Below are 14,175 nucleotides of genomic sequence, written 5' to 3'. Positions count from 1 at the left end.
CCAGAGACTCCTCGGGCCGCCCGTGTCTGTCCCCCTTTCCCAGTGTGGCCGCCCGTGTCTGTCTCCCCCTTCCCCAGCGTGGCTGCTGCCTCGGTTTCTCCTCCTCACCCTCTGGAAGACCCTTAAACCCGGGGCCCCAGTGCCTTCCGCGCAGGGGGCCTGCCTTGTCCCCTCAGGGCCCCCAGCTGACCCCTGCAGCCCCGGGACAGAGGTTGGGGATGGTGGGACTCGGCGCAGCTGCGGGTGTGGGCTGAAGGGAGGGGCAGGCCGGGCAGGAGACCCTGCATGTGGGTATCACACACCCACGACCTGCCCGAGTCGGCGGCTGGTGCCGGCCACGCCGGGAGGGGCGGGCGGCGTTTCGACCTCGGCCCGGTGCAGCAGTGGCTCCGAAGAGCTGGTGGCCGTCAGCATGGCCGGGCCCTCTGCCGAGGTCCCGGGGTGCCCGCCTGCCCCTGGGGGCTCTGGGCCCAGCTGTCCGAGCCTCCTGGGCTTCACTTTGGGCTACGCTAAAGGGGGCGGCTGCCCTGGCCCTGGGCTGGTGGGCCAGGAGTCTACACCCCACCCCTCCCAGAGCCCTCCCTGAGGGGGGCAGGGCAGGAGAAGCCCCTTCTCGGGAGACAGCAGAAGTCACCTCGGCCCCTGCTCGGGGTCCCCGGGGCTGGGACTCGCCCTGCACGGCCCAAGGCTGAGCCGAGGCCGCCCTCTGCCAGGGCAGGCCCCCGTCTTCCTGCCTATTTCCAGAGTACCAAGACCCGGCAGCACCCAGCGGTCAAGGTGTCTCCTGGGCCCTGCTCACTCCTCTGGGTCTTGGCCGTGCCCATCTGGCCCCAGCCCCCCCCCCCCCAAGGTCAGCCCTCAACTAGGGAGGCGGGTCCAGGCACCCTCAGGGCAAGTGGGAGCTACAGCTGGTCTACCCCACTCTTACCCCTGCCCCAGGCTGGGCCCAGCTGTGCCCAGCAGCCCCCATCCCTGGGCCACTGCTGCTGCCTGGGGAGGGGGCTCCAGGCCGCATGCCCCCTCCTAGCCCAGGCCTGGCCACTCCTACCCTGAGACTGCTCCCACTGCCCCAGAACCTGCTCCGGGCGGGCCTGAGTTAGGGGTCCCTCCACAGGTCGAGCTGGGCCTAGGACCCCAGACTCACCTGCAAGGAGGTGGCGACCCCCGAGGGACGTCCCCACAGAACTGCCCACCTGCTGCCTGCCCAGCCCCGCCCCAGGCAGCCCTGCAGAGGGGCTGGGTACAGAACATTGGGGAACTGGATGCCCGCCCGCCCCTGCCACCCTGTGGCTGTGTGACGCACAAGGCCATCTGTGCCCAGGCCCGTGCCAGGTGGGTGGGAGCCCCGGCGGCTGCGGCACCCAGCCCTGGAGCAGGTGGCCCCGCCGCGGGTGGGGACAGGCAGGGAGAGCCGGCCAGCCTGGCGAGTCGCCCCAGCGTCCCGTGTAGGGCCAGGTGTCTGGCCGGGCTGGGGCCGAGCCTGGCAGCCCTCACGGGCGGGAAGCTGGGCCCGGGCTGCAGCCCACGTCACTCCTGCGGCAGGAGGGCCTTGTTCCGGAAGCCCACGGGGACGAGGCGCCGCGGGGAGCCAGGAGGCTCCTGGACCAGGGCTGCCCCAGGGCCACTTCTGGGTGGGATGAAATACCCAGTCCTGCCTGGGGAGGGGGACAGGTGCCAACCCAGTCCCCAGACGCAGGGCTGCGGGAGGTCGGCGGCCTGGGCAAGGCCCTGGTCAGCTCTGGCCCTGCTCGCCATGACCCCAGAGGGGCCCAGGAATGCCGGGGCTGGGGGGTGGGCACCCAGGCCTGGCACCTCTTGGAAGGCAGGTTTCTGCTGGCCTCGAGGCCCAGCATGTGGTAGGCACATGTGTGTAGGTGCACGTGTGTGTGGAGAGCACAGCAGTCCTGAGCCACGGGTCAGAGCTGTCCACCGGGCTGTGCTGACCCCTGGGCCAGGAAGGGCACGGAGCCCGGCAGCCTTGCCAGCCACGCCCTGGCCCCGGGACACCCTGCTGGGGGGGCGTGCCCTGGGCCCCTGGGGCTGCTGAGGTGCTGCGGGGGTGGGTGTCTGGTCGCCCAGGGGCCCAGCCCGCCCTGCCCAGCCGTTGACCTGAGGAACGTGCTGGCCCACACCCCGACTTCCTCTTTCTAAGGAAACCGGCCGAGAAGGCCCTGGGGGCTGGTGGAGGAGCAGCCTGGCTGGGCCTGGGGGCTGCAGCCGGGAGGGCGGGCTCAGGCCTGCACCTTCCCCACGCCCCCTCCCCGTGGGTGCTCCCCCCACGGTGGTGCTGGAGGCTGCGCCACGGGGCTCCCGTACCCCAGGGCTGCGCCGTCACCACGCGCCTGTGCCAGCAGCCCGAGCTCTGACGCACAGGGTGCTGCCCCCACCCTGCAGTTGGCCGTGGGAGCCCCGGGCCTGCCCAGCTCCGGGAACAGAGCTCCCCTGCCCGCACCCCTGCCGGCTGGGCTGGGCGGGGCAGAGACCCCCCCCCAACACCAGGCTGCTTCCCCACACCCCTGCCCCTCCTCCCGGCCTTTCGCCGGGATTCTGGGCCTGCGGCCGCCTGCGTGGCCTCCCCGACCCTGTCCTGACGGCTGCTGGCCAGGTCCCCCGCTGCGGACGCCGCCCTGTCCACACCAAAAAAGTCCCGGGGACGCCGCGGGGCGGGCGGCAGGGGCGGGGCAGAGCGCCCGAGAGCGCCCCCGGCCAGGCGGCCCCGCTTCCTAACTGGAGGCGTGGGGAGGGGGCCCGGGGCCCGGCCAGGCGGCCCCGCTTCCTAACTGGAGGCGTGGGGAGGGGGCCCGGGGCCCGGCCAGGCGGTCCCGCTTCCTAACTGGAGGCGTGGGGAGGGGGCCCGGGGCCCGGCCAGGCGGTCCCGCTTCCTAACTGGAGGCGTGGGGAGGGGGCCCGGGGCCCGGCCAGGCGGCCCCGCTTCCTAACTGGAGGCGTGGGGAGGGGGCCCGGCCCCGGCCCCGCCCCCGCCTCAGTTTCCGATTCCGCCTGAGTTTCACTTCCCTTCCCCCCGCCCGACTTCTGGGCCGCGAGGGGCGGGGCGGGGCGGGTCCCGACGGGGCTGGGGGCGCGAGGACCCTGCCGGGGTCCGGGGAGCGTGTGCCAGAGGGTGGGGGCGCCGCGGAGGAGGAAACGGGGGGGCTGCGAGCCGCAGGCGCGCCCCTGGGGGTCGGCCCCCCGCGCGGCGCTGACGTGTCGGCCGCGCGCGCCGGGCCTGGGGGTTCGGCGCGACCCTCGGCGGCCAAGGCGGGAACTGCAGCTCGGGCGCAGCCTTGTAGGAGGGGTGGGGGTCCGCGCGCCCGAGAAGGCCCCGCCCCGGCTGGGGAAGGGGCGACGTGCCTCCCCGGGCGCGGGCGCGGAGCCACCGGCCCCCACCCAGGAAGGCCCCGCCTCGTTCCCGGCGCCCGCGCCGCCGCCGGCTTCCCTGTGCCAGGCCGCACCCCCCGCCCCTGCCCGCGGCCCCTCCCCGGGGTGCTCTCCCAGGTCCCACCAGGGCCCCGGGCTCCGGCGGGTGCTCTGGGGGGCTGCGGCCTGCCGTTCTGTGGGCGGCCCCGTGAGCATCTGTTGGGAGACGCCCGTGGAAGGGCCGGCGCCCGGCTGCTGAGGTCCGTGGGCCCCGGGCTGGGCCTGTGTGGCCGGGTCCTGAGACCGTGCTGCCCGGGCCTGGCCGCCCTCTGGGCGTCCCCCTCCCCTCCACTGGCACTGAGCAGGCCTCCTGACCCTGCCTGGCTGCGTGGGGGCCTGGGGGTCTCCCCACCCCGTGCCCCAGGCTGCCCAGGAAGGCGCCACGCACAGTGGGCCGCCGGGTGGCCGTCGAGTCCCCATTCCTCTGTCCTGGCTGTCAGGGACGGGGCGGTGGGGGGCCCAAGAGGAGGGGACAGTGACTCCGAGCAGCTCTGTCCGCCTGCTCCCCGGAGACCCCGGCCCCTGTCAGGAGGGACCTGGGCAGGGACAGCTGTGGTGGGCGAGGCCCCACCGCCTGACACCCACGGGCCCCTCCCCGGCTGCACGGAGCCCCTGCCTGGCCCCACGGCCCGAAGGGGACAGGGTCGAGGGCCTGGGGACCACCTCCAGGGCTGAGAGTGCCCGGCGGGAAGGGCCTGGTGACACAGGAAGTGCTCTGGGGGCTGGGCACCGGAGCCCTCCAGGAAGCCCTGCCCGGGAGGGGCCCAGCTCTGCACAGCTGGCTTGGCTGCCCGCCTGGCACGGAGGCCAGGCAGCCTGCCCAAGGCTTCGGGGTGCCCTGGGTGACTGGCCCTGCCAGCCCGAGGTGGAGCGGCCACCTGTGCCCTGCGGGGCCCCGTGGAGGGCGGCCTGGACCCGTCCTTTGCTGACCCTCGGTGCACCTCTGGGTGGTCTAGAGGGGCTCCCCTGCCCTGGGCTGGGGGCCGGGCGCCTCCCTGCCTCCGTCTCTGGCACGCAGCCCCAGGGGGGCGTGTATTCAGGGCGCCGTCACAGCTCAGTCGACACTCTGAAGCCGTCGGGGCCGTGGGGGCAGGGTGGAGGCAGCCGGGCCCCCCAGGCGCCTCCAGGGGAGGTTCTCCGGCCTCCTCTACTGACAGGTCTGGCCAGCCCGCCCCGGGCAGCTGTGGCCTGGAGGACAGGGACTTAGTGCTCCAGCCCCGGCCTGGCCCACGGGCTCCTCCCTCCCTGCGGGGCTGCAGGCCAGAGGCAGGTGCAGCCTCACCCCTGCACACGGCCAGGCTGCTCTGTTGGACACCGCTGTGGGGCCCGTGCGGGCAGAGACGGGAGGGAGTGACCGCCCCAGGGGGGTATGCAGCCCTCGAGGCCGGCCAGGACCTGGGGTGGCAGTGGGGCCACCTTGGCAGGGCGTGGGGCAGTGGCCGCGTCCATACCGCTCAACCCTCAGGGGCCCTGTGCCCCTGGGATTGCAATGCTGGGCAGGCAGCGCCCGCCCTCACCCAGGAGCCAGCACTGCGGGGCACACGACGGAGCCGGGGCTGGGTCCCCTGGCCGCCCACCGTGCCCCACCCGTGCCCCACCCCACTCTGGTCTGGGGGATGGAGGTGGGCGGACTCCGGAGGGACCACCGCCGGGCTGGGGTCTCATCCTCCCCCGCCGCCTTAGAAGGGGCCGTTCTGCGGAGAGGTGGGCAGACAGGCGCCGGCCCTGAGCTGGGCCTCGGGGGACACAGGGCGCAGCGTGGCCTCCCTGGGGAAGCCGGCCCCCGTGGGCTGGCTGGACGCTCCCCGTTGGCCTTTCTCCCGACCTCTCCCGCTAGCCAAGTGTCTCTGGCCCTGACTTGTTCTGACCTTGCTTTTTTGGGGAGCGCTCAGGTTTCTCCTGTATTTAGAGTGGGGGGCACAGGGTGGCTGGCGGCCTCGCTCCGTGACCTGTCCTGGCAGGGGTCAGGGGTGGGGTGCACAGGGGCAGGCCCCGCACCTGCGGCGGGTCACAGGGGCTGGAGAGCGGAGGCCCCGCCTGGCTCCCGGCAGGGGTGACGGCGCTGCTTCCTGCCCAGGGTTTGTGACTTCAGGGCCATGGAGGCCGACAGGGAATCAAACACCCAGAGGACGCCCGGCGCCGCAGCCCACGCTTCCCTGGCGTCTGCCGTCCAGACCGAAAGGGCGCCTTTGCCTTCCCGCACGCACATGGCTTCAACCTGGAGTGGGTGCGGCCCCCAGGCGCTGGAGCCCAGGGGTGGTGCACGGCGGTTCAGGGCCCAGCCCCACCGCTGTCCGCCCGGCTTTCCTGGGCAGGGCCAGAGGCCCGCACCAGAGCTGCAGCCGGGCCCTGGGCTGGTCCTGGGCTCCGGACTCCCAGGCAGCAGGGGCACTGGCCTCAGACTGGCAGCCGCCAGGGAGAAGGCTCGGCTGGCACCAAGGCAGAGGTCTCTCTGTAGCCGGGTGGGCCTTGCCATGCTGGGACTCCCCCGGGGACGGGGAGCTCACCACCATGCAATGGCCAGGCTCCGCCCCACAAAGCCCCCACCGTGCCTCCCCCTCCCCGCCCTGTGCCCACCCCCTGGTTCCTGACCACCCGGGCCTTGCAGGCACTGGGGAGTGGGTGGTGGGTCGTCACCCCCACGTGCCTGCCCGTGAGCACGCCCTCCGCCCTCCGTCCTGTGTGTGAACACTCAGGGCTGGACGCTGACCTGCAGGTCATGAGGTGGCCGGGCAGGGGCAGCAGAGACTGAGGCCCGGCCGCAGACTGAGGAGGGGCAGTGCTGTCCAGGAGCCACAAGAGGGCGCCCTCGGCAAGGGGCAGGTCGCACCACAGGGCCGCAGTGCCCGACACTGGGGGCGGGGGACTCAGGACAGCCACCCTGCCCACCTGTAGGGAAGCCCCGTGGCGCGCAGCAGTATGGCCCTTGAGGGCGGGTGACCACCGCTGGGGACACAGGGCATCCGCTTGGCTCAGACCTGCCGGGGGGCTGGGCTGGGCTCGGGCTGCCCCGCCCTCTACTTCCTTTCCCTGTGAAGGAGGAAGTGAGTGGCCGGCTGGGAAAGCGGTGTCCAGGTGCAACGCGACCAGGGCTGCCGACGTGCCGGGGCCATGGCCAGGCCGAGGGACGGGGGTGGGGACACTGGCACCAGGGGGCGGAGCCTCTGGGCGGCAGGGACCACGCGTGGCTGCTCAGAGGCAGCCTGGAGACCCCTGGACCCCCCCTTGCTGGGGACGGGGTCGGCCACAGACACAAACCGTGGGGCTCAGGGCCTCTGCCCACTGCCGGTCTGGTGCAGGACGCTGTGCCAGCCTGGGAGGGGCCGGGGGGCCGACGTCCACCACGTGCCCCTCCTAGGCCAGTGCTGGCAACCCAGCCCTGCCCGCGCCCCATGCATGTGCAGGTGGGGTGCTGAGAGCCATGACCGTGACCACACTGTTTTATTGAGCCGGCCCTGGGGTCCTCCTGCCCCCCGCTGCTCCTCCCCCTGGAGGTACGGACGGCCTCCTCCGTGGCTGGCGGCTCTGCGTGCGCCGTGGGCGCCTCCGGCGTGGGCTCCGGGGCCTCTTCAGGGCGGAGCCCCCTTCCCCACCACCTGCAGGTGCTTGAAGGCGGTGGGCAGCGTGCGGCCCAGGAACGGGGGGGTGGTCCGGTCGTGGACCATGATCACGTACTCCCCTGCAAGGGAGGCCGTGGCCTGAGCTCAGCCCTGGCTCCTGGCCCCTGCACCCGCAGGGACCCCCGCCCTTGGCACTGCGGCCCCAGGACCAGGCTGAGCCCTCAGGGACCCCCGCCCCCGGGAAGGCAAAGGGGGAGAGGGGTTCTGGGCCGATCTGGGTTTCGAGAGCCCTGGTCCGCTGGGCCCCCGGGGCCGTGGGGCCACGTGGCGGGGAGCAGGGCTTCTCTGGGACAGAAGCCGGCCACTTCCTCTCCAGTGTTCTAGAAGGGCCCGGCCACGGGGCTGAGTTCCCTCCCCAGCCTGCGGGCCATCTGCAGAGCCTCAGAGTTGGAGAAACCAGAAAGAGGCAAATAAGGAATAACAGAAAGTGCGGTTGCCATGGGAACCGCGCCCGCCCTCCCCCGAGCCGCCGGGGCTGGCACCAGAGCGTGGAAAAAGCTCCCGGGGAATGCGGCCGCCGAGTGGGGGCAGGAGCCGGCCTCACCGCGGGCCCGAGCGCATTCCAGAGCCCCGCGCCTGCTGCGCATTCCTGGGCCCTGGGCGGGGGCGGGGGCCGGCGAGGGGCGGCGGGCTGCAGCCTGGTGGGCCGGCCGAGAAGCCTGCATGGCAACGCCGGTGTTTCTAGGTGTTCCCCACAACACTCGGCCGCGCCGCGGCGGCCAAGGACTCCTGGCCGCGGAGCCGGCATGAGCTCAGCGGGCAGCGGCCTGATCTGACCCCGCGCGGGAGGCCTGGCCGTGACGGTCATGGGCTCCAGCCTGGGCCTGGTGTCCCCTGAGCCAGCTCCCCTCCGGAGCCCTGGCCGTGCACCCAGGACCCTCCGACGGGGGTTCTGAAGGGGTGAGGGCGGGAGCGCTGTGGCGCCAGCCTCTTGGCCGGGCGGTGGACGCACTGAGGGCTGCCGTGGGGACAGCTGGGGACGCTGCCCAGGGCGCTGGTCCCACCCCTGGTAAACAAGGACCTGGCTGCCTGCGGCTGCCCTGCAGGGACTGGGGCCCAGGTCGCGGGGGGGGGGGGGGGGCGTGGCCCGCGGGCCACAGGGGCTCAAGGGGAGACCCGGCGAGCAGAGGCTGGGCCTTGCGGCCTGCTGGCCTCCCACCAGGAGCCCAAGACGCAGAGGGACACAGGCGCCCCTGCTCTCCCGAGGGACCCGGCTCTGTCCAGCTGGGCAGTGCTCCTGTGCTCACTGACACTAGGGGGTCCCGGGACCCTCCAGCACGGAGGGTGGTCCCTCGGCCTCGGCTCCCGTGGGGTCCAGGGCTGGAGGCCGCTCCGGGGGAGGCCCATGGCCCACAGGTCGCCCCCAAGGCTTTCCCAGCCCTCGCCTCGGCTCCCGTGTCCCTGCAGGCCTGTAGGGTCAGGTGGGCACTGTGGGGGCCTGAGACTTGAGCGCCCCCAGACCGGCGGGGCCCTTCGACCGATCAGCTCCTGGACGGTGAGGAGCCCCCCCCCCCGGCCGCCCCCCCCGCCCCGCCCGGTTCCCTCCTGTGCCTGTGTCCTAACCCCTCCCACCCATGGGGCCTTGGGGGGCACCGTCCCGCCAGGACCAGCAGCCGCCGGGCAGCCCGGGGCTGGCGCCCGCCTGTGCAGCACTCCAAGCCTACCTGGGTACGCCTGTGCCGGCAGCGCCGCGGTGGCCGTCCCGTCGGGCCTGTGAGGAGAGGAGCAGGCCCCTGGGTATTCTGCCCACCCCCCCCCCCGGCAAACCACACCCCAACAAGCATCAGCAGAGTCCGCGGGGCCCCGGCCGGGGGCACAGGCGTGGCCGGGCCCCTCACGGGGGCAGCGTGTTCACAGCCCTGTGGCCGCCCCGGGAGCGTCCACGCGGCCTGAGCCGGCTCTGGGACGCCGAGCACAGCGCGCACCTCCGGGTCCCCAGACACAGGCGCGGCTCTCGGGGCCACAAGGCCGGTGGCCGCTGCAGGTGACACGGTCGGGCTCAGAGGGGCGACCCCGACGTGCCCCCCGCAGGGACCGAGGCTGTGCCACCTGGGTGACGGTGGGAGGGGTCGGAGCCCCGGGCCTCCGTGTCGGCGGGGGCTGCTGGCTGTGGTTGGGCCGGGCCAGGGCTACCCAGACGGACTGGGGGGCACCTCGAGAGCAAAGCCGTCCCCAGGGCCAGCCACTTCCTGTCCCTGGTGGCCAGGGTGGCCGGCAGTGGACTTGGGCAGGGGGCAGAGAGCCGGAAGCAAACTTAAAGCCCCAAATCCTTCACCTTCAGTGGGGAGAACTGGGGGAGTCCGGGCAGGTTCGGAAGCACCGAGAACAGCTGGAGTCAGCCGGGCCGGCAGCTGGAGCGGGGCCTCAGGCGGGGTCCGTTACTCCAGCGTGGGGCGGGGACCCCCTTTGCAGCCCACCGGCGGCCCGCAGGCCCCCCACCCTCTGGGGGGCCTCTCCTGCCTCCAGAGCTGCCTGCCCAGCGCCCGCTGGCCTGGGCTCTGCGGACCTCGGGGGCTCGGGCTCCCTGACCTCGCACCGACGGCCAGGGCCCCGGGCCCGTCTCCTCCCGCTTCTGCCTGGCAGATTGCCGGGGGCTGGGGCTGCCCAGAGGACGCCCAGGACACGGGACCTGGGCACGAGTCCTCTGACGCGGGCTTGGGAGGGGGGACCGGGCAGAGGCTGCTGTGGCCCCCATGGCACCCACAAACCTGTCCTCCTGGGGCCAGAGTGTGGAGCCCACGGGAAGCCCCAGAGTCGGGCCTCTGGGGCGTCCTGGGAACACCCAGGGGACATCCCGCCGCTGCTCGGAGGAGCTTGGGGGGCTGCCCAGGAGGCCCGGGGCGGGGCAGGAGCCCCTCCCCTGTAGTCTGGATGGGGGAGGGGCTGGCCCCCAGCGGGCTACTGGAGGCCTCCTGGCCGCGGCAGAGGGGCTGGCGTGCGGGCCAGCTGCTGCAGGCCACGGAGTGGGGGCCCCGTGGCGAGCTGGACGGCTCCCTGCCTGGAGGGGGTTCCGCCTCTACAGACCCCCGGGGAGCTCAGCGTGGCCCGTGGTCAACGAGGAGCCCGGCCCTCAGGTGCCCAGGTGACTGCCAGAAGGGTCGCTGTCCCTGCCCCTGGTGGGCCTCGAAGTCCTTCCCTGCCCAGGGGGCCTTGGGCCAAACCCCTTGCTTGGACACTGTGGGCTTGGTGGCCTGGGGACCACAGATTAGACCGGAGCCTGGTGGCGCTGGCCATGTGGGGCCCTGGGTGCCAGGCTTGGGGTGGGGGTGGCCAGGCTGGAGGCTTTGTCTGGGAAGCAGGCGCACGGCCCCCTCCTCACACCTGGCTGTGCCCCGACCCGGGCGGCTGGGCCTCCAGAGGGGCTGTCCCACGTGAGCGGCCCCCAGGACCAACAGGGCCTTGGGAGCTGCGAGCCCACAGCCAGCAAGACACAGGCCGGGAAGACACTGCCTGGGGGTGCCGGTTCCCAGGAAGCTGGCCAGCCCCCAGGGACGATGGACGGGAGCCTGACCTAAAGGCCCCAAACAGAGCAGCCAGCACCCCAGGAGCGGGGGCGGCAGGGGCCGCGGGCCCTGAGCCAGGACGCACGGCCTCTGCCCCCACTGCAGGCAGGCCCCGAGCCCCGCCCCAGGGGTACCCGGAGGCTGGGCAGTCACTGGGGCCCCTCCCAGGGAGTCCCCCGAGCTCGCGCAGGGCCTTGGGCAGCTGCCACGGGGCGGGGGGGTGTGACCACTTATAAGGCAGCAGGAAGTGGAGGCCTGACAAGCTCGGGTCTGGGGGAGAGGCCCAGGACCACCCCGGGGCCCGGTCCCTGGCCAGGCCAGCCCTCCTGAGCCCTGTGCTGGACGCTGCTCACGCGGGCCACGAAGGGTTAAGGCCGCTGTGGGTCATTAGGGGTCATTATCCCCGGCCCAGCTCCACCCTTGTGAGTTTCCAAAGACGTCAGGGCCACCCGTGCCACCCCCAGAATCCCCACTCCCAGGAGCTCCCGCAGGGGCTCAGGCGGCCCTGGACCCCACGGCCAGGACCCTCATGTCCTCCAGAGCCTGGACGAGGGCTCCGCCCCGTGCCCCCCCACCCTGCTGTGGCAGGGCGCAGGACTGGAGGCCTCCCGGGCAGAGGCGTCAGTGCCCGGCAGGGCCCAGACAGGACGGCTCTGAGTGCCGGAACCAGAGGGCTGTGCAGGTGATCTGGTGGGGAGACCAGAGGGGAGACGTGCCATCTTTCCACGACCCCTTTCAGACCCCTCTGGGCCTGGGCGCTGGGGGCCGTGGCCAGCCGGGTGTGGCCGGCACTGGTCCTGCCCCCTGCTCAGGCATGCGGGGCCCTGATGTCCCCTGGGAGGACTTCCAGGTCCCTGGTGGCCCGGCTGAACTGGCGGCCGAGTGCCAACTATCCACGTGAAGAACGCATCGACTCCATCCGGCCGCGTCTGGGGCGGGCAGGGTCCTGTGCCTGGAGCCCGCGCTGCACGCACGTCCTGGGCTGGGAGAGGCGCTGCCACGGCCCGCATTGCCCGGGGGCCCACAGGCGCCGCGCCCCTGGGAGACCCGGCAGAGCGGGGGGGGCCGCTGTGGGAACGTCCGGTCCTGGGGAAGCAGACCCGGGCAGGGGTCCTCGCGTGCGGCGCTGGGGGACGGGGTCACAGGGCGTGGGGGGCCCCATCATGAGGCAGCTGGACGTGTGACCCCTGAGGGCCGGCGGGGGCGGGGTCTCCCAGCTCTGGTGCCGGCGTGGGCGGGGTCTCCCAGCTCTGGTGCCGGCGTGGGCGGGGTCTCCCAGCTCTGGTGCCGGCGTGGGCGGGGTCTCCCAGCTCTGGTGCCGGCGGGGGCGGGGTCTCCCAGCTCTGGTGCCGGCGGGGGCGGGGTCTCCCAGCTCTGGTGCCGGCGGGGGCGGGGTCTCCCAGCTCTGGTGCCGGCGGGGGCGGGGTCTCCCAGCTCTGGTGCCGGCGGGGGCGGGGTCTCCCAGCTCTGGTGCCGGCGGGGGCGGGGTCTCCCAGCTCTGGTGCCGGCGGGGGCGGGGTCTCCCAGCTCTGGTGCCGGCGGGGGCGGGGTCTCCCAGCTCTGGTGCCGGCGGGGGCGGGGTCTCCCAGCTCTGGTGCCGGCGGGGGCGGGGTCTCCCAGCTCTGGTGCCGGCGGGGGCGGGGTCTCCCAGCTCTGGTGCTGGGGACGGAGCCCCAGCCCCTGCCCCTGCAGTCGCTAGGCCCCCACCAGCTGCAGCCCCCGCCCCCGCTTCCTCCACCCCGACTGGGGGGCCAGGCCAGGTGGGCCTCCCAGGGTGCCGGGGCGCCGGCCCCTGAGCCCCTGCCCTGGCTGACACAGGCAGTGCGTCCCATGCACTTGTCCAGGGACACACAGGGTTTCTCATGGGAGCTGGGGGCGGGGCCACAGGGGGGTGGGCCACAGCCAGGGGTGGGGTTGTATCTGGGGCGGAGCTACAGACAGGGGAGGGGCTATGGCCAGGGGTGGGACTGTATCTGGGGCGGAGCTACAGACAGGGGAGGGGCTATGGCCAGGGGTGGGGTTGTATCCACAGCCCTCATTCCTTCATGGAGCCCCTCACCCCTCCTAGGGTGCCCCTCACCCCCTCACAGAGCTCCTCACCCCCCATGGAACCCCTCACCCCCTACAGAGACTCTCACCCGCCCCACAGAGCCCTCGCCCCCTCACAGAGCCCCTCACCCCCTCACGGAGCCCCTTACCCCCTACGGAGCCCCTCACCCCCCTAGGGTGCCCCTCACCCCCTAGGGTGCCCCTCACCCCCTATGGAGCCCCTCACCCCCTAGGGTGCCCCTCACCCCCCCTAGGGTGCCCCTCACCCCCTACGGAGCCCCTCCGCCCCCTCATGGAGCCCCTCACCCCCATGGAGCCCCTCCGCCCCTCCTAGGGTGCCCCTCACCCCCTAGGGAGCCCCTCACCCCCCCTACGGAGCCCCTCTGCCCCCATGGAGCCCCTCACCCCCCATAGGGTGCCCCTCACCCCCATGGAGCCCCTCACCCCCTAGGGAGCCCCTCACCCCCCATGGAGCCCCTCACCCCCCATGGAGCCCCTTACCCCCCATGGAGCCCCTCACCCCCCATAGGGTGCCCCTCACCCCCATGGAGCCCCTCACCCTCCATAGGGTGCCCCTCACCCCCCATGGAGCCCCTCACCCCCCATGGAGCCCCTTACCCCCTACGGAGCCCCTCACCCCCCATGGAGCCCCTCACCCCCCCTAGGGTGCCCCTCACCCCCATGGAGCCCCTCACCCCCCATGGAGCCCCTCACCCCCATGGAGCCCCTCACCCCCTAGGGTGCCCCTCACCCCCCCTAGGGTGCCCCTCACCCCCTAGGGTGCCCCTCACCCCCATGGAGCCCCTCACCCCCCATGGAGCCCCTCACCCCCTAAGGTGCCCCTCACCCCCTACAGAGCCCCTCCGCCCCTCCGGCCTCCTCGGCTCCCCGGTCACAGGAGCCAGAGCCGGTGCTGGCCACCGTGGCAGAGCCTGGGCAGACCCCGCGCCTGCGGCACTGCGGGCCTGGGGGAGACGGAAGCAGGGGTGGCCCGAGCGTGGCAGTGGCGCGAGCGGCAGAGGCGCCGCGGGCACAGCAGCCCGGAGGCGGGGCCGGCCTCTCCTACCTGCGGCCGCCTGGCGTCTCCTCCGCGGCGGGCGCCGCCCTCCCGGGGCTCAGGCCTGCCTTCTAGAAGGGGAGGGTGGCGCGGCTGAGTGCTGGGCGGCAGCGGGCCGGCGCCCCCCGCGTGCCCCCGCCCCGCCCGGGCGCCCGCTGACCTCGCGGTGGCTCTCCAGGAAGAGGAAGGGGCGGTACCCGGGCGGCGGCGGGCCCAGGAGCAGGTCAGGGAACTCGGCGCGGCCACGGTGCACGCGCTGCTCGGGGCGGCCGGCGGCCCCTCCGTGGGCTGTGGAGACAGGACCGTAGGGGAGGCCGGGGGCCGAGCGTCCCGTGGCCGTTCTGCCGGGCACTGAGGCCACGTGGGCTCACTGGGCACCGCTCACACACCTGCCACAGCCACCTCCAGATGCTGGTGAGACTGTGGCCGGGCCAACGATGCACACTGTCCTGGAAGCAGTGTAGACAGGGCAGTGTAGACAGGGCAGTGTGGACAGAGCAGTGTAGACAGGGCAGTGTAGACAGTGTAG

General features: G+C 73.5%; 1 protein-coding gene across 2 annotated transcripts in view; it reads right to left on the bottom strand.

Moving 5' to 3' along the window:
• Positions 1–6,839: 6,839 nt before the first annotated feature.
• Positions 6,840–14,175, bottom strand: part of LOC127488801 (MORN repeat-containing protein 1) — a 31,473-nt gene continuing 24,137 nt past the window's right edge. For both annotated transcript variants that reach the window (XM_070077103.2, XM_089299361.1), the window contains 4 exons: positions 13,807–13,934; positions 13,656–13,717; positions 8,702–8,748; positions 6,840–7,096 (listed from right to left, as the gene is read on the bottom strand). In XM_070077103.2, coding sequence (XP_069933204.2) covers positions 6,987–7,096; positions 8,702–8,748; positions 13,656–13,717; positions 13,807–13,934 — 347 coding nt within the window. In that variant the 3' untranslated portion in view covers positions 6,840–6,986. The remainder of the gene's footprint in view (positions 7,097–8,701; positions 8,749–13,655; positions 13,718–13,806; positions 13,935–14,175) is intronic.

Source organism: Oryctolagus cuniculus, chromosome 7 (genome assembly GCF_051225735.1).
Source record: "Oryctolagus cuniculus isolate XC-2025 breed Fujian yellow rabbit chromosome 7, ASM5122573v1, whole genome shotgun sequence".
Taxonomy (NCBI): Eukaryota; Metazoa; Chordata; class Mammalia; order Lagomorpha; family Leporidae; genus Oryctolagus; species Oryctolagus cuniculus.
The sequence above is the reverse complement of the archived record's forward strand: the minus strand, read 5'-3'. Positions and strand labels throughout refer to the sequence as shown.